General features: G+C 36.1%; 1 protein-coding gene and 1 long non-coding RNA gene across 5 annotated transcripts in view; one reads left to right on the top strand and one right to left on the bottom strand.

The window, feature by feature from the left end:
- Positions 1-106: 106 nt before the first annotated feature.
- LOC115349626 lies at positions 107-26,579 on the top strand. 4 transcript variants are annotated; one of them, XR_003926176.2, is made up of 7 exons: positions 107-574; positions 688-818; positions 1,158-1,264; positions 3,656-3,779; positions 9,021-9,122; positions 21,688-21,794; positions 25,545-26,579. It is a non-coding gene; the product is annotated as an uncharacterized LOC115349626 (long non-coding RNA). The 4 variants fall into 4 exon arrangements; XR_003926173.2 differs by having other exon boundaries at positions 107-818; XR_003926174.2 differs by lacking the exon at positions 9,021-9,122 and having other exon boundaries at positions 107-818.
- HFM1 (helicase for meiosis 1) overlaps positions 11,583-26,701 on the bottom strand; it is a 43,617-nt gene continuing 28,498 nt past the window's right edge. Inside the window, exons 24-39 of the mRNA XM_030034151.2 lie at positions 26,457-26,554; positions 26,238-26,369; positions 23,286-23,371; positions 22,210-22,293; positions 20,999-21,156; positions 20,179-20,282; positions 18,492-18,647; positions 17,989-18,084; positions 17,469-17,587; positions 16,572-16,654; positions 16,315-16,424; positions 14,161-14,259; positions 13,638-13,698; positions 13,265-13,370; positions 12,706-12,863; positions 11,583-12,421 (exon numbers count right to left, since the gene is read on the bottom strand). Coding sequence (XP_029890011.1) covers positions 12,355-12,421; positions 12,706-12,863; positions 13,265-13,370; positions 13,638-13,698; positions 14,161-14,259; positions 16,315-16,424; positions 16,572-16,654; positions 17,469-17,587; positions 17,989-18,084; positions 18,492-18,647; positions 20,179-20,282; positions 20,999-21,156; positions 22,210-22,293; positions 23,286-23,371; positions 26,238-26,369; positions 26,457-26,554 — 1,717 coding nt within the window. The 3' untranslated portion in view covers positions 11,583-12,354. The remainder of the gene's footprint in view (positions 12,422-12,705; positions 12,864-13,264; positions 13,371-13,637; positions 13,699-14,160; positions 14,260-16,314; positions 16,425-16,571; positions 16,655-17,468; positions 17,588-17,988; positions 18,085-18,491; positions 18,648-20,178; positions 20,283-20,998; positions 21,157-22,209; positions 22,294-23,285; positions 23,372-26,237; positions 26,370-26,456; positions 26,555-26,701) is intronic.

Below are 26,701 nucleotides of genomic sequence, written 5' to 3'. Positions count from 1 at the left end.
GGGCCCGCCCGTCTCCATGGCGACGGCCGCGACAAAGCGGGGCTCGAGGAACCGGGGCGCGGCGCCCGCGCCCCCGCCGCAGCCAGGCGGCCTGCGCCGGGCCCAGCCCGCCGCCTCCTCTGCCGGGGGCGGGGGGGCGCCGCCCCGCGGCGGCGAGCAACCAGCCCCGACATCTGCCCCCGGGCCCGGCGCCCCGCGGGGAGCCCGGCGCCGGGGCGCTGTACCCCCGCGCAGGGAGCGGGTTGTCCGGCAGCGTTCAGCCCGGCGGCGCCTTGGACCACCACCCGTTCGCCTGCGGGAAGGGAACGGCGCAGCGTCGCCGCAGCACGCGACGGCGGGTTTCCGCGCCCAGTTTGTGCAAGGCGGACGGGTGATCCCTCGGCGTGCCTCGGGCCGGCGACTGTGAGCCTAATTAAGAAGGGGAAGAGTCCAATACGAGGCCCGTGTGAAAGACATACTAAAACACTTAGCGTGCGGTGCATCCTGGGGGTTGTATTCCTCAATGACCCTTTTAAAGACGCATCTTCTGAAATCTCTTGTCAGAGTCTGTGGGGAAGCACAGATGTTTGCAGATGTTAGCCAGTACTTGAAATTATATTGCCAATTCCTTTTGGTGGCAAAGAGCTCATTTCCCATTCCATCCGCACAGCAACTGGAAATGTAAATTTAATGCTGTTCTTTTTTCAGCTCTTTCACTAGAGATACAAAACCCGGCACAGTTTCAAGGCAACGTGGAAGGCTGTGAAGCTGGATGAAATCTTGGAGCGTCTCGAGCACTTTCAACCTCCTCTAAAGCTAACAAGCAGAACCACATCTTGGTGAGTTATTACGAAGCTACAAATAAAAAAATACAATTAAAAATATATTAATAGCCGCCAATGGCAATTCCAAGCAGGATTTAGGATCTCTGTTTTATTAATGTTATGTAGTTCTTGTCATCTACATGAACCAAAAGCTATTTTCCAATTTAAGGATGAGTGAAATATAACTGTGGAAGATAACATTGTAGTCTGCTTTGCTCTTCCCACACATGCACTTTTTTCCAGCGGTAACAGCATTGCCAAGAGATAAGAGACAAGCCTCTCAAAAGGAGGGTGGGGTGGCGTGGAGATTACTAACACATTTGTTTTAACTAATTTCACACAACAACCCTACAGAACAACGGGATTGGCACAACAGCTGGGCGGTACAAGGCAGGAGCAGAGCTCAGCAGCATCAACAAGCTTTTCTGCCACAACATGCTTAACACAGAACTGCACTCTGAGTGAGTACTTTCATTACTGGTTAGTTTCCCGTGTCTACACAAGCACGTTCCAGTCATACTATCTGCCAAAAATGTCTGGCCAGTCAGTGCAACCTTGTCTAGCAGTAGCAAACATGGCATCTGCGTAACGTTTGTCCTTAGGAGAGACAGGGCAAAATACAGGCAATGAAGGTAAGGAATGTCCCTAACTTAACATGCCTACATTGCTCCAGAAGCCTCAGTGCTTCATGCAAGCAACAGATGGTTCCTAAAGCTGTGCCTCTGAGGGAGGCAATACTTTGTCCAGTGTTTTTTCCTCCTGGTTTTTTTACTTACAAGATGAACTGAATTAAGTCTTGGGCCAGATGCCCCACTCCCACATTAAAAGTCATGGGAGGGACTTTTTATTAAAAACACATCTATGAGAGGCTTCCTTAGTAATCTTACCCTGTTGGGGGAATGGATTGCTGTCCTTGTCCCAGGGTAAGCTGCTCCGAGGAGGCTGATGCTGGATATGTGGCTGCTCTGCATGCCTTCCCTGATCCAGAGCCGTGGGACTCTTCCTTGCAGGCCTGTATCATGATGTTTCCATGTCTGACACCAGCTCTACTTATGGCTGCAGTCACAGGTTTTTCAGTGAACACTTAGACAGCTACAGCACCTGACACTATCAGCCGAGCACTTCCAGAACATATAAAGGAATACAGATAAAGTACTTCCTTCTGTGCATCATCCCACCCCAGGAAGGGAAATCACAGGGCTTCAAGTAAGCAAAAGGTGCGGCCTACAATTAACCAGGGCCACAAATACAAACGTTTTGATGATTACCTCAATGGATAGGTAAATGTTTCAGTGCTAACACCTGAAACCTTGAAATTGGATGACACATTTTAAAATCGGCCTCAGAGTGACAAAAAACCCAAAGGAGAATATATAGCTACTTTGGAAAGGGTTAATGCAGATTAAATCCAGTCAATAGCAGAAGTCAGAGTTACTCATAAACTCTTCTGCTCCTCAAATCTGCTCTTCCAGAAGAAAAGCACTTTAAGAACGTGACAGACACTTTGCTTTTGAGCACACTCCAGCAGACCTCAGTAGAGCTCATATGTACCTGAGTGAGCAGGACTTCACTCGAGTGAACAGGCCTGTCCCACATCTGTTACAACTTACCCACTTGTGGGACCAACTATCTCTGTAAAGCTAAAACCAAACAAACAAAACCAGAAAAAGGCAAGGTTTAAGAGTAGTTAGGTCTTTTTGATCCTATCCACAGGGACCTTGAATTAGCAATTGTCTTTAGGTAGAAGCTTTTCCTTCTCATAAGCACACCCACAGAATCCAGATTTCTAAGAGCAGGTGTTAATAGAATGGCAGGACAGAGCTATTCTTTAAATCACAGGAAGTGTGATCTTTTGGAGAGCTAGATTAAATAGAAAAGCTTGAAAATTAATCTCCCCATTGTGTCACTGCAGGGTAAATCTTTCTTTCCAGTCTTACTTCCAATCTGAAAATTTTCAAATGGTTCAGAGAGCATCACAGACACCCCTTAGCCTGCTCTAGGGAACTCTGATTTCTCCTGTCACTTCTAAAGCTTGGCTCTGTCCCGCAAGCAAAATCCCAGCTCCTCCATGACACTGCCTACAAGATCTTGGCTCACTGCATTTCCCTTCTCTACCCTGCTTGGGAGTGCCAGATGTCCCCACCCCTGAGCACTGCTCAGTTCGTCTCTGAAGAGGAGACAGCTGCCTCTTCCCCCAGTAGCCCAGAACGCAGGAGGCAAACAGGAGCCCTCCTTGCAGCCTTCTTCATGTCCTGCAAAAGTCCCAGCAAACAGAGCATAACAGACAATACTTCTGCAGTGAACTAAAAGTTCATCACAGACACAAGCAGGGAAAATCCAGGACAGTGGTTAATGTGAGGAACAACTGAAGAGGGACTTGGGTTTTTCTTTGAGACAATCCTTTTTGTTTACACAGACAGTAGAAAAGCAAAGTTTTCTTGAGCATAGTTGCTTTTAAAAAGGAGGTATTTTCTTTGCTCAAAATTTAAAGGGACACTCAAGTGCACTAAACATAAACATGCTTTTAGTATTTTATTAGGCAAGCTGCTTCTACTGTCACTATGACTAATCGTATCTTACTGTCACCTTTCCCCCATTACTTACTAATGCTGCATTTCATAGGCATGTACAGGCAGATACACCCATCTACTAAAACAAAATGCAACAAAGCCTCTACCCAACTTTGGATCTGCTTAAACTGACAGTGAAGCCACACAGTACACTAGGAACTACTTGTAAGTATTCTCAAGAAAATACAAGTAAATAAAACAACAAAACTAGAAAAAAATTTACAGCAGGTCCTATAAGAGTGTTCAGACAAGAACTTAAAGTTATACTTCATTTCTTTTCAGGTTACCGTTTGTTTTGCACTACATTTAAATACTGAAGAATGGTGGCAGGAAAAATGTTTGTTGTTATTCTCCGTGTGTTTCTCTAGGCACCATAAGACAGTCATTCTCCAGCAAAACTGCAGAGGTAGGCTCTGGTGATAGAATGCATTGAAAAATGATGGCCAGATGGTGGCACAGTAAACGCCCTTCCTTTGAAGGGCTGTAGTGTCTATTAGAAATATTCCTTGTTCCATATGCATATCACAGAGGATTAGACACATACACTCCTCACACAGAACAACCACCTCCCAAAACACATGTCAGCAGAGTATTTACTACCAAATCCAGGAGGAGTTTGTGATTCTAACATTGTCCCCATTAATGAGAAAAATGTCACTATACAAAAGCTCTTTTTTTTTTCCTCCTTCTTATCAAATCCTTCAAATAGCTGATAACTAGCTTTTATAGATTGGAGAGTCAGATAGAATTCTGGATCTATTATTTTACTAAAACCCCAGGGGTCAACTTATCACCTGAAAACCATTTTACATGGACAATTTGACTTTCATGTGGAGTGTCAGAACATACCCTAGATGGAAATCTAAAATAAATTATATGGAATACTGCCTTCTTTGTGCTGAAATTTATCGGTCCCACACTACAATAATTTTGAAAATTGTATCCCTTAAGCTACAGTGCTGAGATATTATTAACTGCTTGAACTGAAAGAGCAATTCTGATTGGCTGCTATAAATTCTATGGACAGAGACTAATTTCTATTGAACCACATGCTTATCTGAAGCTGTTTTCCACTATTCCAGGCTGCCAACTTTATTTTCTTCCAGAACACACTGCCCATTTTATTACTATCATCCTCAGCATGCACTGTCAGTTTGGTAAATCTGTTCCAGAAGCTAAGAATGGCATCTAAGCTTTTGCTAATATGGTTGCCTGAGACAATCGCACCTGTGAGAGAGGGAAGGAGATCCACTCGTACCTCCTATCTTCCTAATACAGGTTATTTTCCTCACTAAGCAAGCTTCCAGTCTCTGAAATGCATCTCTGTGATGTATCACAAGATAAGCAGACCTATGTCATGGCCCACACTTTCTTAATCACTTCTACTGCCATACTTCTGAAATAAAATTGTTTGATAATGTGTTGATGCTTTGGTGAATGCTCCTTTTACATCTATTAGTACATTTTTTAGAAACCACCCAATTGACCTCAGAGCCTAAAATCTTTATCATTGAGGAGATACTGAAAATGTTAATGATCCAGCTGCTGGGAGACTATTCTTTTGAGTAGAAAATCCCAGCTAGACAGAAAAACCTCCTCTAGGCATAACATGTAAGACACAAGAATGGAGCCCTGGGACAGAAGTTGTTTATTTCCTGCACCTAAGTAACCTAACAAGTCTGGACTACAACAGGTAAAATATTACACCACAACCAGGGAAAAAAAAAAAAAAAATCAGAATCCTAGTAATAAACTCTACTGCCTCATTTTCATTCACATAAATTAACAGTCTTTATAAACTGAAAGAAATTGCTAAAAAGGAAGTTCCGATCTGCACATCCAAGTTTCTGGACAGCACTACTTTCATTTTTAATTTACTAAACAGTATCAAGCCTCTCCAAGAGGCATTCAGACTAATCACAATTCACTGTGGCAAATCAATCTCTCTGAGTAGACAATCTATCGCTTCTGGGAATGGCATTCAGCTCAGTAAGGCCTTTGCCAAGCAGGGATTTGAAAAACAAGGTTTGGCAGGTCTCTTCCAAACCCTTTACTGCCTGGCTCTCCAACATCTTTCGTGTCAGGATATATCTAAGAAGTAGCAGGAACCTGTCAGTAAATGAACACTCCATTGCGAAGTCACAGTCACAGCCTTTCAGGGAGGGAAGTGGCTGGTTGACTGGAACCCTGTGTTCGCTTTCTCTCACACCAGCTGACTTCCCAATGGTATTCCCCAAGGATCTGGGGGAGTTCTGCCAGCTTGTCTGGGAGTGGTAGGGTCTGTTCTGCAGAGCTTGGCTTTGCTGGTGCCTAAGCTCTGTACAAGTATTGGTGCTGAAGCCATGCTGAATAGTGTAACATCCAAGTTCAGCACTTAGATGACTACTATGTTGAAGACAGTTAATTATTAAAATAATCAAGTTATACTTCTACTAAAATATCATATTTTAGAGAATTTGTGCAATGAGCTGGAACAACTGGGATAAAATGGCATATATAACTTTAGCTTTGAAACACTTGGTTTTTGTTTTGGCTGTGCATCTCAGTTGGTCAGTGGTGGCCTATGTCAGGCAGAGATTTTAGAAGCATGAACTTATCTTCAAAAGAAAAGATAACCTGAGGAAACTATCTGGGACAGTAAAAGTAATATCCCTGTGTCTGCTTTAATTATATCCTCCTATTTATTATAGTGACTAGAGCAAGTTAGCAGGACTTTTTCTGTCTTACCCAAACGATAGGAATTCCCTCGCATCACAAATTCACAGTAATGAAGGAAAAGTGCCAAGTTTGGAGCTGCCTACTTGCATTAATAAATATTCTGAGCACTTTTAAGTGCTTAAAGTGTTGAGATAAATGTTTTGGAATCTATTTCTACAAACGATAGCTTAATTAGCTCAAAAGAAGAAATTCACAACTTCATAGTGGGCACAACTGACAGAGCCTGAATCTAGCTGGAAGCGTGATCAGGAATCAACATGCAGCAGCTTAAAAAAAGTTACACAAGCTGACCTTAATATGTGTGACTATCAGGTTTTCACTGTAGAAATATGTATTTTTCAATATCGTTTTCTGAGCAGAAATCGTGTCATTTATATGCAAATCAGACTATATTCTGCAGCTGTTTCTTCTGTCCTGAAGCCATGGGAATTATTTGCACTTAATAAAGCCTCATAAATAGGTTTTGCCTCTAAATGGGTGGGGGAGCAGCAAATATATCATAGCCATTTACAGTTACAAGCATCTTTTTTATTTTGAAAGTTACATGCATCCTCTAATAGGAAGTTTCACAGTTACAAAAGAAACATTGTTTAATTTATATAAACAAAATACCCTTACAGCCTTCAAACCAAAATGTTTTGCATTTTTCCTTATGCTCAACTATCTAAAATGTAGAAATTGTCATATAGCATCAATCAAAAGGACAGTCTGTATCATCATTACATGCTAGCTCCATGTAGTATATCTTAAATACAGGAAGAAATTCCTTATCTAGGCACTTTTATTACATTTGAAAGAACATATACCTTCTTTATACAAAGTATGTCCACCCAGTATAATCTACTGCATTTCTGCAAAATGTGTAATATTTTCACACACCACCAAAGAGATGTGCCCCTCAAGTCCTGGCACATGGTAACAATCCATCTAAAAACCCCAGGAGGCCAGACTCAGGAACACTGAAAGCACATCCCGCAAGACCAGAATGAAAGTGCAGTGTTTGAGTGTGGTAGCTAGCATACTAAAGCGAATTGGGAAACAACTCTCCCTAACTGGTATAAACTGTCTGGATTGGGACCTCTTGTTAAGAACAGGACATGCAGTGCAGGACTGCAAGTTAACAGTAGCACAGCTTTTCCAGTCACTTCACAACCACAGGGAAGAGCAACAGTGAGACAAATCACTTAGGAGGATGGAGTCCTTACCCCAGCCCTCTCCATCTGAAATACCTGTGGAGAGCACACGGAGACCAAGAGTTACAACACTGGGAGAAAAGTGAGGGCTTGGACAGATATAATTTTATCTCAGACAGGTTTAAAGAACAAATACAGAAATATGGTTCAACTGGGGTGGCCCTTATTGCAGCTGAACAGTGGCAGCCCGTAAACCACTGCCCTTTTTCTATCTGATTTTTTTCAGTCAAGCTGAGCTTCATCACTGCGAACTATCAGCACACTGTATGTGCCTCAGTTTATTCCCATGTAAGCCTTCAATAAATTCAATGTGTTGTTAGTCCTCTGCAGGAAGTGAATTTTACCCTGACCAGTACCTCCTTTTCTATTTCCTTGTTAAGCAAAGGAGCTAGAAAAAAACCAGGCATTCATGGATCTCATTTCATGGATATCATTTAAAGATTCTGTCAGTAAAACAATTGACATGATACTGCTCTCTTCCTTCTACATAAAAAGCAGAAGGGATGACATGAAGACGTATGCAAGATACCCTTTCTTTTAGAAGAGATACCACTGATTCTGTCGTAATGATGCCTTAGAGAGGTATCATTTGTGCTCTACAAAATGACTGATTGTAACTATTTTTCAGAATGGTGACTTCTGTTCACTCTTTATCATTATGCTGACTGCCTTTAAGAGCACCAACTTTTATAACTCATGTAACTATTCTGTGACAGTATATCTAAGTAAAGATATACCCAAATAACAGGAGTCTGACTTGTCACAACTGCTATTATTATCTTAACAATTACTGTAATGTTTAACCCATTAAAGTCTTCAAATACATAAATAAAGTCTATGTAATTAAAATGATCATGAGACATGCTGCATACAATTAAAATCATGTCCCAATACATTTACAGTATTCTATATGCTACGAATGTACCTTATACACAGACGTGTCTGGCAACATGTTTAAACACTATACTTATTTTTCTGCTAACAATTTTTGAAGATCATGGGTTTTGAGTGCATATTGCATTTTCTTCAAGCACAGATACGGTTGACCTCAGTTTATATTTTGAAACCAATATATGTGATAGGACAAGGAAGCATATAAGGAAGTTGAAGTTAAATTAAAAGCAGGTATGAGCATGTATTTTATTACGGAGAAGCAGACAAGTAAGATAGTAAAATCTGACTTCTTGTCACACTGAATTTTCTTTTACTACTCCATTATGGGAAACAGTATTTTTATAATGTAAATTTTATAGAATCATCCCCAGACTAAAGTCTGTGGCATTCTGCTGTATCCCCAAAGAATTACTTATACAATCCCACTGATTCAAACTCAAGACACTCATTTAATATTACAACTCTATGCAGAATTAAAAACAAGAATCCTTTCAGACTTTAACAATGTTTTTATGTATTTTAGTCTGTATTTTATCTATTGGTAGTAGCTTAGTGAAATTTTCTGACGTTATCCTGTTGAATTTAATTAGTCTGTTTTATCATCTGGGCAGCACCTGAAAGGAAGCTGCATGCAGCAACATTGCTGGTGCACAGCCATCTCTTGCTCTACAGAAATAAGACTATTCAACTTAGAAAAGCTGCATCCTTACGTGGATAAAAGAACTCAGGTGTTTCATGTGCACAAGAAAGGCAATATTCAGTGAGCCTGGCTGTGAATTTACAGCACAGGCTGAATTCACCAGCTTCTCCATGCTAACTGTATGTGGTCACTTTCATCATAGGTAATTTGGCGAGTTCCACCAAAGAGCAATTCAGCCCACTTACAATCTGAATCATCTTCTGACAGTGTCTGCCCCTATCTAGTGACTACACAAGGAGTCCAGGTAAACTAGGTTTATCAATTAAGGTGATTCAGTTAAATGACTAAAATTACAGCTCTTCATAGCTATGTCTATCTTACGTTTTGGGGTATGACCTGGGATTTTGGTGCCCTGCTCATTCATATAAATCATCTGTGGAGAAACACCACTGTTCCTGCCCAGAAGCCATCAGATTTCCATGGAAATCAGAAGATGGTGATGGGCAGGAGGTGGGCTAAACATAGCAGTAGTATAGTAATTCTGAATTAGCTCAGTTTGGAAGTTTAATTAAAAAAAAAAATATTCAGATTTGACTAGGTTTTTCTAATTCTGCAGTCAATTTGCTCTTTCTGCCTGTATTTGTTCTGAAGTATAGTCACTGTGTATCTGCAATTAATTACTGCCAGAGACCTACTATGGTTATCACTTTTCATCTTTCAATTATTATGATTTGAAAAATGGAACAATAACAAATGCTACCATAAGAAAAGTCATTCCTTCTCCTGAGATAGAGAACACTTCAGCATATAAGTACTTCCAAATTGGTTTTCTGAAAGCGATTTAGACTTTAAAGAGTCATAGAGTGAATATGAATAATGAAGCAAAACAACAATGCCAAATAAGCCCTTATCTCTAAAAAAAAGTTTTTGCACCAGAGGTTCAATATTACTGTAAAGACATTGCAGTATTGAAAGATTTATATTCTGAAATCTATGACAGCATCTATTGCTGTCAGCAGCAATAGCACAATTTTGTAATTTTCCAAGGATGATATAGAATGCTGATTTCTTGCGAGAAACAGAGACAGGAAATGATCTTATAAACCACCTGCAAAGTACTCTGAATAGTCTTGAAAGTACTGAAATGCATTTGTTATCGTGTGTTCTGACTATGGATCAAATTGGAAATTAAAGCCTTTTAAAAATCAAAAAGAAACAATATGAATACAGTATCAGAAAATTAATCAGCCTGAATCTTGAAGAAACCCAATAATGACTACTGAACTCCTGCAGTGGGGAAAACTACGAGGAAAATAAAATACCTGCCTGCAAGGATAATTTTCTTTGAAGTAATAGTCTAAATATAAATAGTCTAAATATAAACCTACTCCTATAAACTGACTAAAAACAAGTGGTTATATTTAGACTATATAAAAAAATGAAGTAAAAAAAGCAATAATGTCAATTACTTTCTAGACATTACATAAACTACTAAAATATTTCCCAGAAAAATGGAAATATACCTTCAGTGTAGAAATGGGGCCAAAAAACATCTGGAAAAAATACTTCCTTAGTACAGAGAAATAAATACAAGCTTACCTTACTAATTTTTATGAAGACATAAAGCACAATCAACTTCTACTACAGTCGTTACCTCACAGTTCAGAACCTTTAGAAGCAGCTTCATGCAGGCTAGCAGGAAAAGTGCATCAGAAGCATCCCTGGTTTGCAGGCAAGGCCTGAGCAACCAGCAGATGAGTGAGGTTTTGGAAAGTTGCAAGCTGTATAATCACAAGATTATATAAATTATATGATCACAAGATTGTATTGTTTCCTTCCTCTCCTATTTTCCATGTTTGAAGCTCAGTTTTGTGTTGCCATGTAAAAGCTTTTGTCAAACTTGAAGAACCTCAGGAATAGCTTGATTAGTTGTTGCAAGCTAAAACCCCAGGGAAAGGCAGGATATAAAGGCAATTAAAGAATGCTGTGTAAATATGAACTATAAATTGAAAAAAAATTTTGTGTATTTCAAGCAGCAGGGAGAGTCAGGTGCTTAAACATAGGCATCAAGTACCATTTTAGATGTCCTAGAGGACCCGGAACATCTCCATGTGGGAGACCACTGCTCTTCTGGCACGGTAGATGGAGCCAAGGGAAGATTCTCTGGAGCACCTAAAATTGCATTTGGCACTCTACATTCTTAAATGTCACCCTGGCACAGAGCTGGGAAGTGACTAGGATGTACATGACTACAACTGCTGGGCTAAACATAGCAGTAGTATAGTACTTCTGAGTTACCTCAGTCTGGAAGTTTAATTTAAAAAAAAATTGAGACAAAAAGAGATCTGGCATACTACTAACTTCCAGATACAATGAAATATTTGAGGTACAGCAAAATAAGTTATAAGCTTGGGCCTGCTGGAATTTGCACAGTCAAAAACATATAGAGTGGTGAGTGTTGAGGCTGCTTGGGCTAGGCCATTCTTTCATATAGACAGAGTTATACCAGAAAGCAAGTCAAAAGTGTAAGGAAACACTGGAGTCAAGTAAAATGTTATTAGCTGAGAGAAATACAACCAGGTAGTGCAGCAAAACATGGTTGCATTTGGTTGCACCACAAACAATGTTGCAAGAACAGACAGCTAAATTTCCATGTGTGATTTTAACATTTTAATTCCACACATTTTGAATAATTAACAGTGAAAATTAACATTCTCTTGGATTTTAGGCAATATCATGTATTTTTTTAACTATTGAACTTGCAAGGTCTACTGTTCAACCACTAGAGCTACAAGAAGATATCCAAATCCAATGCTTGGTTGCCTAAATCTGTACTAGGACACATAAATGTCCATTTTATGACCTCAGGTGTCAAAGTGAACAGCCAAACACAACTTTAGAATATTGTTTATAGACATTTTACAACTGGTTTGTTGAGAGTCTGGTAACACATTCGATTGAAGCAAGTTGCACTTTTTTATTAACGAGTTGATAGCACTGTCAAAAGGAATATGGTCTAGAATAACTTACCATTCTATTACTTTTACTTGTAAATCTAATTATTTTACAGAATCAGTGCTATGAAAAATTCAGCATTAGAGAAACTGAAAGACAAAACCAAAAAGCATTAAGAAATTTCTGAGGAAAGAGTCTTTCATTCATTTGAAGAGTACTTGTGAGCAGGGCATGTAATAAATAGCTTACTTTCCCTTATGTGATTTTTACTTTATCTATAGAAACATTCTCAATTTAAGAACTACTCTCCTTTGACACATTCCAATATTTTTCTTTGTAATCCTGAAAACAGCAAGGTCAATAAACAAATATTTAAATACTTTTCAAAATAAGATAATATACCTACAATTCCATAAATTAGACATCAACTTTGTTATTATCTACTCTATGCAGCAATCCAGCTATTGGTAAACAAGTATACAAGAGAAATCAAATTCTCTTAACTGGATTTGAAGGCTTCACTCTGTAAAAATGACTGTAACATTTTTTCCCCAGCACTTACAATGTATTTTGTTTATGTTTTACAAAATGCCATCAAATATTCCAAGAAAGGGCTTGACATCATTGATTTCATCATCAAGAAGATATCTAATGAAGATTAAGCAAACAAAAAAATTAAATTAGGTATAGTACATCAAAACCTATGAAATCAGGAACACTATACAAAGTATAGTCAAGAAATACCAAGACAAGCAAAATAATTTTAAAGTATTTTCCTTTCTAAGAAAAGTTAATTGCTACTATTATTGTGAAAATTCATCTTTTTAAAATGAATGTTATAAATTAACACACCGCCTAAAGGTCTGTGTTCCATGAAGAACTAAGCATGGGAACACTGAGGCAACAGAAAAACATACACAACTTTTTATTACCTGGGATCCACTTCTTTTTCCTGTTCTTTTGTGAAAATAAAAAAATCCTCTTTCCTAGTGAATTTGGAAGAGTCTGAGATTATTTTTGAGATCGAAGAACACTGCATATTTTTCAGCTCTTGTGAAGGATTTGAATGCTTTTTTTCTTGGAAACTGAACTGCAATGTAAATGTTAAAAAGTGTATATGGTTAAAATAATTAACCAAAAGAGAAACTGCCACATTGTTATAGTATGTAGTACAGACATTTATATTGATATTATTGTATTTGACAAGGACCAAACTCATGATAAATATAATTATAAACTGGGTGACTTGCAGAATCACAATCAAATTGAGTAAATAGTTTTGAAGTCATGCTATATAAAGTAAATTCAAGTCCTAGTTCTTTGTATCATGAATATCACACTAAGCATAGGATGTATGCATGTTTGGACAACACAGAAAGGTTCAGAAATTCAGTATGTCCAAACTGATTCATAAGTCAGATATGGTAAATATATTTATAAACAAAATACTCTAATGGTAGGAAATTCTGTTATAAAAATATTTTTACTCACCATATTTATATTTCCACTCTGTACAGATAAATTCACTTTTGATGTGCTATTAACCACAGAAACAACTGAGTTCTGAATATTGGTCTCATCTTGTAAGGTGCATGAACTGAAAATATCAAGTTGAATAATTTACGTATTTTTACAGAAGTGCAAAATTATTTACTTTTCAGTTCAGGATTTTCTATTTATTTCCCTCCACACTTAAAAAAAAAAAAAAAAATTCAAATCATTCAACAATTCATACCTTTTAAAAGTTGAAATTTCACTCACTTTTATGAGTGAACAACTTTCTATACATTGAATCATACTGATAAATGTGAAATAGACAATATTTTTAACTGAATAAAACTGTAATAAATTATATAATGCTTACTCTTTCGAAATGTCATTTGTGGCTTTGCTTCTTGTATACTGGCAAAGTGGTTCATACTCATCTGGAATTTGAAGGCAGATATTTCCATGTTCCACATAAGAATGAAAGTTTTAAAAACTGAGTCACAAAACAGCCGAAACCCCTTGTAAATATTTTACATAATCTGATAAATAATAGTTTGAAAATTATTCAAATATCTTAACACTTGAAATATTTCTGCTGTGAGTTTTAGGCTAATGTAAAAGGTAAGCAGAGACACGCAGTCAGATAAAATAAGAAATATGCAGTTGCAAGCCATCCAAAGAATTTTTCATTACGGCTTTCTCAACTCTCTCTTCCATATTAGATTTGTCTCAAAGTAGGTGACATTCAAGGCAGAGTAATAAACCTGGCGGTCAAGTCAATTAACCAAAAAATTTCAGGTAGTTCTATTCATTGTATACTATAATAAATTATTCTCAAATAATAGCCTGTAAAATAATTTGTATGTAGGAAACAAAGAATCTTTTAAAAATAACCTTACCTAATTCTCTACTGGTAAAGTTGCTAGCAAATACTAATTTCTCATCATCAATATCATCCCAAACATCATCTGTCAGTTCAAAGTCCACATCCAAAGCATCTGAAAACAAGATCTGCTTTTATCTGTATCAGTCGAGTTATGCATTAAAGATTTTTAACTTTTTTTTTTTTAAATGCTATCATGTCTTGGCTCTTCTCACTCACAAACACTGAATGTTTCCAAGAGAAAGCTGTAATACATTTGTAATGGACAAGTATAAAAACTGTTCTGTTTTACAACCAGTTGTTCAATCTATTGAAAGAAGGACTGTCACATATGCACTTTTTCCTCAGTTACTTTGAGAAAAGTTATCCTCAGCGTAGATTCTAGAAAAACAGGCCTTATAAAAAATCACTGCAATTTAATTCTTTCCCTTTGTCAGAAGCACTGTTTGATTCCAAATTTAATACTTTTAATTCAGTCCTTTCTTCTCTCCAGTTTTCCAAAACGCTCTGAATGCTGTCTTCCTCCCATACATCTAATGCCTAAGAACTAGCCATGATAAACACATTTTCAAGCATTGTTGTTAAAATTCTTAATTAAAATGTGATAGTTAATGTTTTAAAATACTTTTTTTTCTGGTGCAAAGACGACTCTCCTGTTTCCTCTCTTACCCTCTTTCCCTTTTGTTTGTTGTATTCTCTCTTTTCATCACCAGTCCAATTCTCGCTCCTAATTTTTTTCATCTCTCTTCTGCCATACTACCCTCCAGCATCAGACAGTGCTGAAATCTTCATTCTGTTGTCACGGCCCCAATATGCCTAAGAAACCCTGATCCCGGTCTCCCTTTCAACAGAGGGGGAGCAGGACAGGCTCAAATCAAAAATCCTGTTCCACAGACACTGGCAACACCAGGAAGGCACTGCTATTGTAATTTTGGATGTGCACAGTCAGCATGGTGCATTACTGCACAGACACACAGACTTTAAAGAAATTATAGGTTTAGGTTACTAAAATTTCACAGTATATTTTTAATTGCCTATATTTTTTTTTGTATGGAATTGAAAGATACCGTATTACAGATGCAGTTAACCCTTTAAAAATCATATAAACTGATGCCTTACTTCATTAGAACTATTTTTGGTGCATTTTTTTAAATGCAGGTGGCCCAATCAATATGGCCAAAGTCACCTTTTCTGCTGCTATTCAATGCAGAGGGTTTTCAGTCAGCAATATCTACTATGTCCCCTTGATCCTGTATGATTTGTCTCAAGATGTTCTTGAGCACAGACTATAGCTATACTGGAATATCTATCTGTCTTCCCATTACTTTATTCTTTTAACACAATCATATCATACACTAACTGCCTGCCCCGCCCCAGCAACTAATGATATGGCTATGCAACAGTCTTCCATCTTAAGACTAGATAACAACTATGGCAGGTATAATAGTATGGCAGGAAAATAAGAAACATTAATTTAAAGGAATAGGATTACAATCCCATCATCAAAATATTAAGTAAAAATTAAATTATGCAGTATAGCTGCCAACATGTAAGGCAGCATGAACTAAAAAACGTTTCAATTCATTTCAGCACAGTGTTTCTTGTATGTCTGAGTATGACCTAAACATTGGAGCTGCTACTTATTAGCCAAATTAATTAAAACCTGATTCACATCAATCTACTGTCACCAAATACAGAAAGAGGAGATTTTTTTTCCAGATAGAGATGTTTTACTAGTTATGAACTCAGTTACTAAATGGTCATATTTTGTCAACTATCAAAAGCTCGTATTTCACTAACTTCTTCCAGCAGAAAGGGAAAAGAATATATACAGGGATAAAATACCTCTTGCATTACAAGTGGCTTCAGTGGAAATACATTACAATCATACCCTTCAGGAAGTATTTATAGATTTGGACCCTAATATATTTGATTTAGTCATTACTGTTTTACTTAAAGGTACATTTAGATGCTTAGATCTACATTAGAAATTCTTACCAATGCTAGAAAGCAAGCCAATTAAGGCCACTATATTTCCCTATACATTCAGTGTTCTATAATCCTGGTTGCATTACTGGTTGCTGTAGTCATTTCGGCAAGTTTGCATTTACAAGTGTACTAAAATCAAAACAGTGAAAAATCGTAATTTCAAACATTAGCAGTAACTTACCACTCTTTCCATAATTCCAGGATTGCAGTTGTTTCTGAGATACTCCTAACCTACTAACATTATCTACCTCACCCACTGAGGGTGATGAATAGGACTCTTTATTGCTAGACCTATTAAAAAAAAAATAAATAAATAAAAAAAATCAGTGAAATGTCAGTAAAATACTTGCTTATTCAGAAAACAGTTTTTAGTTGTTACAACTTAACATATTATCTAAAATAAGACATTTCTTTTTTGTTACTTGTATTAACGAGTACCTTGGCAATGCTGGCAACAGAGATTTAGGTGTAAAAACGAATTGTTTGAGGTCCACATTTTGAGCTTGATTTAACATCTGCATCTAAAGAAAGCAGATTATTGTAACTGATAAGATATAAACATATTGAAAACCATTGTTTTTTAACAATCTTAATGACATTAATACTGTATCAAGTTAGCATATTTTTTAAAGATCATATATAAAATCTTTCTGATGTCTGCTTATCTAACGTAATCAGTTAAAAAGGTTTAATGACATGCTTCTAGTGGAATTATCTGAGCACCTTGGCAAAGTCAGACTGGTTATCACTAACTCTCATCTGTATTAGCTATAGGCTGAATCATCCTCTTGCAAACAAAACTGTGAGGAGGAAATAAAACACTCCAGTATCTCCAATACTGTTCTTGCTGCAGAAAGAACTAGTTTAGTACTACGTTCAAAGGGATAAAGTGTACGCCATGAAATCTTTCAGAGGTTAAAAACTAACATGGTTGGTTTTCTTACAAAAAGAAGTGGATCTACCTGTCAATGCAAAAAGATCTTTTAGTAGCATTACTCTGATAAATGCCACTATTTGTTTTCATTCAGGTCATACTTTGCCAATACCAAGTCACAGTACAGTACCTTCCAACAACGCCTCTGTAACTCTACCAAATGCCATAAAAGTAAAAACAAGGAGTATGTGCACAGAAGTGGATCATTGGAAGCATTCCAAGCAGCCGCAAAGAACCTCTCAATGATTCCTGGGCTTTTGGTACCTTTGTACTTCTTTGCTTTTTGCATTCCACACAGAAAAGACAAACTTGAATGTTCCCATTTAGTTATAAAATTCTCTCTGCAAACAATATATACAAATACATAAAAGATTAAAATAAATCTATGTATTCAAATGAACCTTTAACCGTTTTACTGGGGGTACAGATGAAACTGAGATCCTGCTCCTTAAATCAGCAAGGTAAAAAGAAAACTTTGAATCTCCATTCATCTCAGACTTTGGAGGTACTCCAGTTTTACCTGAGAACAAGAATTAAAATAATCTTCAGATTAGTTTAGAAGGGATAAATCCTAATTCTTTCCAGATCAATGGAAACTTTGCCACTAAGCTTAGTATCTTCTATTAGACGATCCTAAAAGATTTAACACACCAGTATTTATATAAAAGTGTAACAAGCTCGACATTGCTCTTAAATCATATGCTAGATGTTCTGAAAAATACTACCAATCATTGTAGTGCCTACAAAAGCGTTATTGACAAAGCTTTTTATTACTGCTTTTACGACTGCATCATAGCAACAACTCAGGCCTCACCCTCTCGCTTACATTGCTTCTGTTAATGTAGCTATTGGTATAAATTAAGCTATTCTAAATTTTATTTGTCTAAAAGTAACAGAAATAGTAGTTATAATGAAACTTACAGCAGTCATGTCCACACACATCTTTATTTTTACAGCGATGGTTGCATTCTCTGTTTCCATATTTGTTGTAAGTAATCTCTTGTTTAGAACTGCCTCCTAGATAATATAGAAATGCTCATTTTTTATTTCATATGTATTGTTGAGAGAGTACTTCATGCAGTAAGAGATGGGCTAGAAGTAATCTGTATCACTAGAATTTTGTTGCCTTCAACAAAACTTTGGGCTGTTCAAACAATGTAATTGGAAAGAAATTAATCAGTGCTACTGAAAAAGAGAGGCACTACCACATTCCCAAATTCAAACAGTAATATTAGATACCAAACATCCATGATTTTTATTACTTTCAAATTCATCAAAGAATTGCACTGTAGTACCACCAGCAGAAGCAGCAGCATTGTATTTTTATTATAACTGAGAAAGAAACAATATGGATAAACAAAGATCCAGCTCTCTAGTGAAAGCAAAATTCAATTTTCTGTTGACTTTGTGATCTGACCGTTTACCTGTATCTACTTTTGCTGCTGGCAGACTTTTTGGTGAGCCATAATACATATCAAGTGAAGACTCAGCTTTCAGTTTTTGATCTGTAACCACTTTACTTCCCACTGTTTTCGGTGTTAAGTAAAAGACTGTATATCCTTGCTGTATATCAAGGCCAACTTTGAAAAAAAGACAAAAAATATTTTAAATTGCTATAAACTGTTTCTAACTACTGATTACCCTCAGTTTTCTAAAGAGTTTAAGAAAGTATAAATGTTATTAAAAGATCATGGAAATTTGCTAAGATAATGTACCATTAAAAGCTCACTATTATATGAATGGATTCTTTATGACCGAGATTTAAAAAAACAAACATTTTCAGAATTATAGATGTCATTACTAGATGAGTAACAAAATTAGTTCCTTTAACCAAATTTTTCTGTATTGTTTTAAAACTACATTTATCTATGGCTTTGCACTGCTGATAAAATTTCAATTTTAAAATTGTACTACAGTCTGTATTACAGCAGTATCAGCAGCTCTGTATTGGCAACAGCATAAAATGAGTATGTTGAAATGAGTATATTGAGAGTACTCTTGAAGTTGAATGCTAATAAAGGTTCTAGTTCTAATTAAACGAAGATTCATATGAAACTATGAGACACACCATTTGTAAAAAGAGTATTTTTGTCTTTTATTAGGCAAATATTGCTGGAAAACCAGATAGGCTTTTAAAAAATGAGAGATTTCCTTCAAGTCTGAAACAGAAGCAGACTTTAAAATATGTAGAGACTGGGAAGACCTGCTTTTAGTCTAACTTCACTGTTACCAATTTCAGAGAAATTAACTGTTGTGTTGAGTTTTACTGAACTCAGTACAACGTGTAGACAGCCAAGTAGTAATAAAAGGACAATTTTTTCTTCATCTCTGGTTAGAAAACCCTCCTTTTTCCTGAGCCACAGGTTTAGCCATAGGAATTCACATTATTCCAGGCTTGATTATTGAAATAGTCTCAATATTCAATGTTTATCATGGAAGAACCAAATATACTTCAGTTAAACTAGCACACAGCAATGTTCTTTACAGGTGGGGCATGATGGCAGAGTTTAATACAGCCAGTCTATTTTTAAATTGTATTTCAAAGTTATATGTTTCAAGGTCATCACTGTCTTTCTTCATCTGCTGCTATAGTTTCAATTCTATGGAAATTGACACTGAGGGGACCAATGTTTAAATCTACAGATGTTAAGGTACAAAATTTTCCACTGTAGAAATTTCTTGCTACTGAAGTGGAGATGAATCCATATCTAATACTTTTTTATCACAATGCAAAACCTAACCATTCACAAAGACCGCTCTTCCCAGCGTAAATAACCTTTCAAGCTGATAGGTTATCCCTACTGAAAGTTAATTCAACTTGAAGGTGAAGGGAAAAGAGAATCCTAATCTCTATCAACAGAGCAAGCTACTATCTCCTAGTAACAGTTTTGATGTTTCCCAGTTCATTAATATGCTAGTAAATGAAATGAACAGATATGTAATTAGGACTATTAGGTAATACTCAACCCAGTAAAAAACATGTAATACAATTTTGTTTCCAGATCAGTTCATTTTATTGTATTTTTGGCTTGATATAAAGTGTTTTAATAATGTATTCAAAATTCTTATGCAGTTTTTTTTTTTAAATTAAAAGCATACCAATCAACCTACCATAATCAGAACTAATTAAATTTATACTAATGTTCTCTGATTTAAGAGCTCTTTTCACTTCAATTTTCTTCATCCAATTTCCAGTTTTCAGCAGCACAGAATCCCTGTAATGTATCAGTAAAGTTTTGTTAGACGTGAACAATGAAAACAAGACTGTATACTATGACATCTGTAACCAAGTGGAAAAGCCTTTATTTGGTCTTAGTTCTTGGATTTTGCTTGATAAGTGGCCTAAGAATAACTTTCCAATAATACATGATTTATGGCCACAAGAGAGCCAGGATCCTGCAGATCAGTTTCAGTTCTGCCAAAAGTGCCAGACTTTGGCCAGAACTCTCATGAAGGTCACGCAGTTGGAAAAGATTTTGTTTCTCTTTTCCCATTTGCTCCAAGCATATCTTAGCCAACTGGAGAATTTAATTCCATCTCTGAGTGAAAGGCAATTTTGACAATATGCTATAATTAAAGAAATATAGCTAATAAGAGCAAGTAACAACTTGAGAATGTATCTTTTTAATAGGTACTTTACTTGTTTTATATTTATGTGGAAATTATTATGACTTCCATAATATGACATCAGTGTTGTACAGATATTTACACATACTCTCTGTACTGACAAGCACACTGGCATGTTTTGGGGGTTTTTGAATCTTGTTCAGCATTTTAAATGACAACAGTGACTAGAAAATGCTGTAGGATAACGTATAGTTTTGTACCATTTGGCATCAGTAGAAAGTGTTGCAAAAACCGCAACTCACAGAAAGGATTAAAAGCCAACACCCTTAAAAGATATGAGGCAAAAAAAACTGATCATACATACATAATTTTCTGATTAAAAATGACTTGGTTGTCAGCATCTCCTATGACCAATGTAACATAGTGAAAGTCTGTCGCTGTTCTCTTTGTCTGTAGCTGCTCATAGTTTGTTAATTTGATGGTTACCAAGATTTCAGCCAATGTATCACTGTATTTTGGAAGCTAGGAAAAAATTATATAGAAGATGACATCACTGCTAAAATATGCAAAGTAAAATATACACCCTTCCATAAATTTTTAACTGTTGACATAAGCACAAAAGCTTGATTCAAGCAATTTCAATTTGTGGTACAATTTTTATTTGTTGTTCTGAGACGCTATTATACAGTACTAACTTACCCATAGCTGAACATCCTAAATTTGATTAAGTATTGAGACTAAAAGACAGTCTACATTAAGCCCTTGAAAAATTCTCCTCTGTTCAATGCAAAGAGAAAGATGCAAGAAGAAAACTAGCTATATTTTGGCATCCCAACATTCCTCTATAAGGTATTTATAATTGTTAAATCTTTCTTCTGAGAATAACTTTAGAGATACCCATCCGGTATTATGTCAAATGAAAAACTGAAATAGAACTGATCATTATAACAATAGTATTTCACACATCTATTAAGTTTTTAACTTCAAAGGTGTCTTTATTTGTACCAACTTCACAAGACACTTTAAGGCTATTTTTCAAATTTTGCATTTCAGAGTGGCTATGTGACCTGTTGAAAAAGAAAATGCATATCAGAACGTCAAAGCTTTTGATTGCACATGGAATTTCACCCTTCTGTTGAAATGGCACCAGCTACGTTAAGGTAATAATTTACTGTTTCTCTATATTCCTAAGTGTGACACAGAAAATAAACATGAGTTATTGCTTCTTCAGTAAGTTTTATATGGATGCTTTTCTGTCTCCAGGGTTTGTTTATATTCAAGATAGAAGAGACCTCTCAGACTCACATATAATGCTAGAATGTGGAATATACCAGTTTGCATCTGTAACATAAAATGCTATTAATGAGAGAGAGAGAGAGGCCAACGTATTATAGGGAATGTCTATTCCAAGGCTCTCCTTCAATGTTTAAGAGTTTGATTATACATGCTAAGGTGGAAGGAGGCCGTAATTTTGTGTAATCCTGTACCAGCAATGGCTTAAAATTTCTTTAAGTCAGTATTTGCTCTTTCATTTAATATCACATAAAACCATAAAATAAATAGAAAACCATTTACCTGTTCAACGTCAAGTTCATATTTTGGAAGATGCAAAACAGATTCTTTTATCTGGTTTCCAAAAGGAGGATGTCTGTTTAAAATCTGCAAAGATTTCATTTCATTTCTGATACATTCAGCTGATCAGAGATGCCAACAAAAATGTAAATCCAAGGAATCAAAATCGCCAGAGTAATTATGCTATCAACAAAAGCCCTTATCACTCCTGGTTCTCTACTGTCAGTGATGCCCAGAATAGCAACATAACCAAAAGAAAATTCCAATATTTTTTCATGTTGCTACCACTTCTGTTCAGGTAACAGCCAATGAACTAGTCAATGACCTCAAAACCTGACTACTCAGTTTTTATATGAGATGACTCTTCTATGTTGCCGTAGCTTTAGTCAAAACAAAACAAATTACAGGAAAACTGCAAAAGGGGGCAGAAAAGAGAAATCAAATTCCTAAAGCCAGAACAGAAAAACCCAAGTAAGATAATTTTCTTTTAGAAATCTGTTGTATCTTCCAGAACACTAGCAAAACAGTTTCCTCAGAAAAGAAGCCAAGAGCCAAAGAACTTGTTCTGGGGTAAAATCTAACTTCTCTAAAATAAGAAGTGCTTTACAGATGATTCAGAAGAATTTCACTCTATGACTATCTTTAACTAAAACTAGCAATAATGGAAATTCAGGATTCTCATCATTAACCTACATTAAGATAAACTGTAAATACATATTCCCTTTTATATCTTTTCTAACACTCCTAAAAGGGAAATCCATATTGTCCTTTATTTCAAACCATGTTATGATGAAATTCTACATATTTAAGCAACTGCTTTCCAAAAACAGCCAAATCAGTGAAATCATCCACATCAAATTTGCTAGAACAAAACACCATACACATTTTCAAGGAAAAATAGCACTAGTCACATATTTTTTTTTAATTCACTAGTATAAATGAAAAAAACACTTAAAACACTCAACTTTACTGACAATCATATAGCAGATATATATTAACCATACTGCTTTTACTGGTAACACTATTAATACTCAATATTTTCCTTATCATGTTTATCCGCATACAAAATGATAAATTACCAATTCAAGTTCCCTTGCATTTGTGTCTTCTATTTTTTTAAATGATGTCAGCCCAGCATTTACCATAGCATTTGACAGTGATACACCTGTGAAAAATTTAAGTTTCATGCTGTTAAATGACAGTCACTAATCTCAAATTATTCTTAACAACTGCACTATAGCAGGTAAAACCAAAGCAGAAATCATTTTATAGTATGTTTGTCCCAGCTTTTTGCCGAGCAAATCACTAAATTTCTTTTCAGTTGATTGACTATTTTAGTATTTAATTTCACTTATCCATTAGTAAAGAGAAAAAGAAATGCAATACAAATCAAACATGAAAACATTCAGTATTTCAAAACTTGTCAGTTTTTAGTTACATTTTCTAGAGTAAAACGATTTTAGATCACTTTCTACAAGAGTCAAGAAACATGTTCTGCATATATATGATGAAAAAAAGCTATGTTAAACTATGTTTAACTATGTTAAAGCTATGTTTAACTATGTTAAAGTTATAAGGATCTCAATGTTTTTGAGCAAGCTAATAATGAATTTCACTCAAAAAAAATTATTATAATCTTCTAGGAGTCTTTGCAGATTTAGCAAAAAACTTTCCCATGGCATATCTGCCACAAAAGCAGACTGGCAGAGAATTCCACATACAATCTCATTCCTCTTTGTGATTCCCAGTTCTTTCAAACTTCCAGTGAGATTTAGAGTCATCACAGCATATGAAAAGGCACTTCCCTTACCTCGAACTACAGCCTACTACAATAACTGCAATAATTTTAAATAAAGGATAGTACCGAATACTTAGAACGAGCATGTGAGTTCTTCATACCTAATTCTGTAGAAACAGTAAAAGACATATGAAAATTAAGTGGGAAGCCTCTCAAGAGACTCTTAGGTTGCTTCTTGGAAGACGTTTCAGCAACCTTGTAAGAAAAGACTCATTTCAACTCAAGAATTTAATGACTTAGAGAAACAGAAGACCTTTCGTCCTTTTATGTATATTTGAACACCTTTTGGGTCTGACTTAGGGAAGGCATCTTCTACCATCTCCCCTCTCCTTTGCAGAAGCTCTGCGAACAGTCTGAAGACTCTCAGTTATTACTTCTGCAGCTACTTCAGTTAGAGCTGTTGCTTTGTTTCTTTGTAAGTGAAGCAGAAGACTAGTTCTTTTGTCATAATTCCTATAATGGCAGAAGGGTTTCCACCAGTGAAGAAAATACGAGACATAAGTAAGCCTTTTTCGCTTTGTCTTTATCTACTTCTGAGCAAGAAAAAAATGGAGGTGGAAATCAAACTGAACAAGTAGTAAAGGTGATAAAATCCTGTATGTCAACTGATCATTATCCTGTCTCTCAGAACAAACAGAAATCAAGCAGATCATACAGCAACAAGATGGAGCATCATTATTGGACAAGAGTAACAAATTGAGGCAGTTGTAGAAATGCAGTAAGAATTCAACTGAATCCTCAATCTCAGTAAGGCCAAATGTCAAAGAACAGTCACTCTTATAAAGGAAACACTGATTACTAAGGCTTTTTTAAGATTCAAAAAATAACATACTGACACGAGAGTTTAAAAATTAGGGATTTCTGAATATGTGACATGAAAGCTACACCAGTAAATTTCTGTGAGCTCAAACAAGTCACTTAACTTCACAAAGACATAGAATAGGCTTAGCAGCCATAGTATGACAGCGGTCAAGAATCAGACATCGTAATATAGGCATCAATTCAATATCTGATTCACAAAAAGAGAGTGAACTGTCAGCAGATGGTTCAAAAGAAGCCTGTAAGCAGAACAAATGGAAGTTTGAAAGTTAGCAATTCTTTGTAAAATATGCTGCAAGGGCAATGACAGCATAGGCAAAAATACAAAAAAAAAAAAAAAAAAAAAAAGGAAAACAGGAGAGACGTATATATAGCACTTCTATTATTAAAAAACTAAAACTGACTTCATTCTACTGACTATAGTGTACAGGAAAAGATTTGTCTACACTGCAAGTGCCATGTTTATTCCACTAATATTAACCCCCTAGAAATGCTGAAAATGAGGCATACTCCTCAGATGACCGTGTGCACATCAGCACAGATCCCGAAGTAGTGGAAATGGGTTCCCACCACACTACTGTGCCACACACAAGCTAACAATCCCTGTCCCTTGCTTTGAATCCACATGAATGAAGCAATACAGGTTCTGCACCTGAACTGGCAAGGCTGTAATGTATTGTACCATATGGGTCTTCTGGCTTAGCTATTCTCTAATTTGCAGATGTCTGTACTATTCTGCACAGAGCAGATGTGTCTTTAAAGAAGAAACACAGAGAACACTGCAGTGAATTCTGAAAGCATGAAGGTGTAAGACCAGACAACAAAGCAGGAAGCTACACTATTACCTCAAACAAGTATAATTACGTTTTTTTAACACAGAGGACTCAAAAATTTCTGAAATCCTTTTCAAATAATTATGACAAGTCTGTACTTCCAGCCAGTAACAGGATACAGTGATACTGTAGAAGATTACTAGAAACTTGTGATCCTCATGTATAAGAACCTCATGCACAGTAAATTTATTTCCATTTCATGATACCTATTCACGTCAATGCAAATTCAAGGGCTTTCATGCGTATGAGTAACAGGACCTACAGTGACAGCTGTTTGGAAAGGAAGGCATAGCCTAGTCAGAGATTTGCAATCACACAAATGTGGAATATGCCCAAGATACTGAGATGAACATGAAGAAAAAAGAAAACTCTGAAATACTTTGAAAGCCTGAAGAAAATTACTAAACAGATTACTTTTCTCATGACAGACTGTTCTGACAACTGTGATACTAAATTGTGGCAAATGAGTAATTAGGAGACTCATATAATTATGTAAGCAGACACCTCAGAAATTAGCGAGCTAATTATGAGTTTTGATTCTCTATCAGATTACACCTTTATAATTTCTGACTAGTACCTACCAATTTTTTCCAATTGTTTAGACACATGAAGTGAATTTTCCCAAAGTTTGCATCTGAAACACTTTGCTAAAATCAAAGAGTTTAATAAAGCAGAAAAGTTGTTCTTACATGATGCCAGAAAGTCAGATAACCCTGTAAAAATAAGATATACTTGTATTAATCAAATAAAATGCAGTTTATTATTATATGTACCAAAAAAAGGATTAAATTTTACCATACATCTAGTAACTCTTAAGCCATTTCTAAATATTCTGCCAGTATCTTGTGTCAAAGTAAAGTCTTGAATAGGAATGCATCCTAACTGAGCCTGAATAAGACTGGGAAAAAAAATATTTTTTGGTATATAAGCCATACTGTAAGCAAAGTGTAACAACATAAAAGTTTCTACTGGAAAACAAAAGAAAATTCAGAGCAGAAACAATAAAATGCAAGATCTGGTCCTCTATAAAATGATACAAATTTTA

Source organism: Aquila chrysaetos, chromosome 12, assembly GCF_900496995.4.
Source record: "Aquila chrysaetos chrysaetos chromosome 12, bAquChr1.4, whole genome shotgun sequence".
In the NCBI taxonomy this organism is placed as follows: domain Eukaryota; kingdom Metazoa; phylum Chordata; class Aves; order Accipitriformes; family Accipitridae; genus Aquila; species Aquila chrysaetos.
This window is presented reverse-complemented; position numbering and strand designations above follow the sequence as displayed.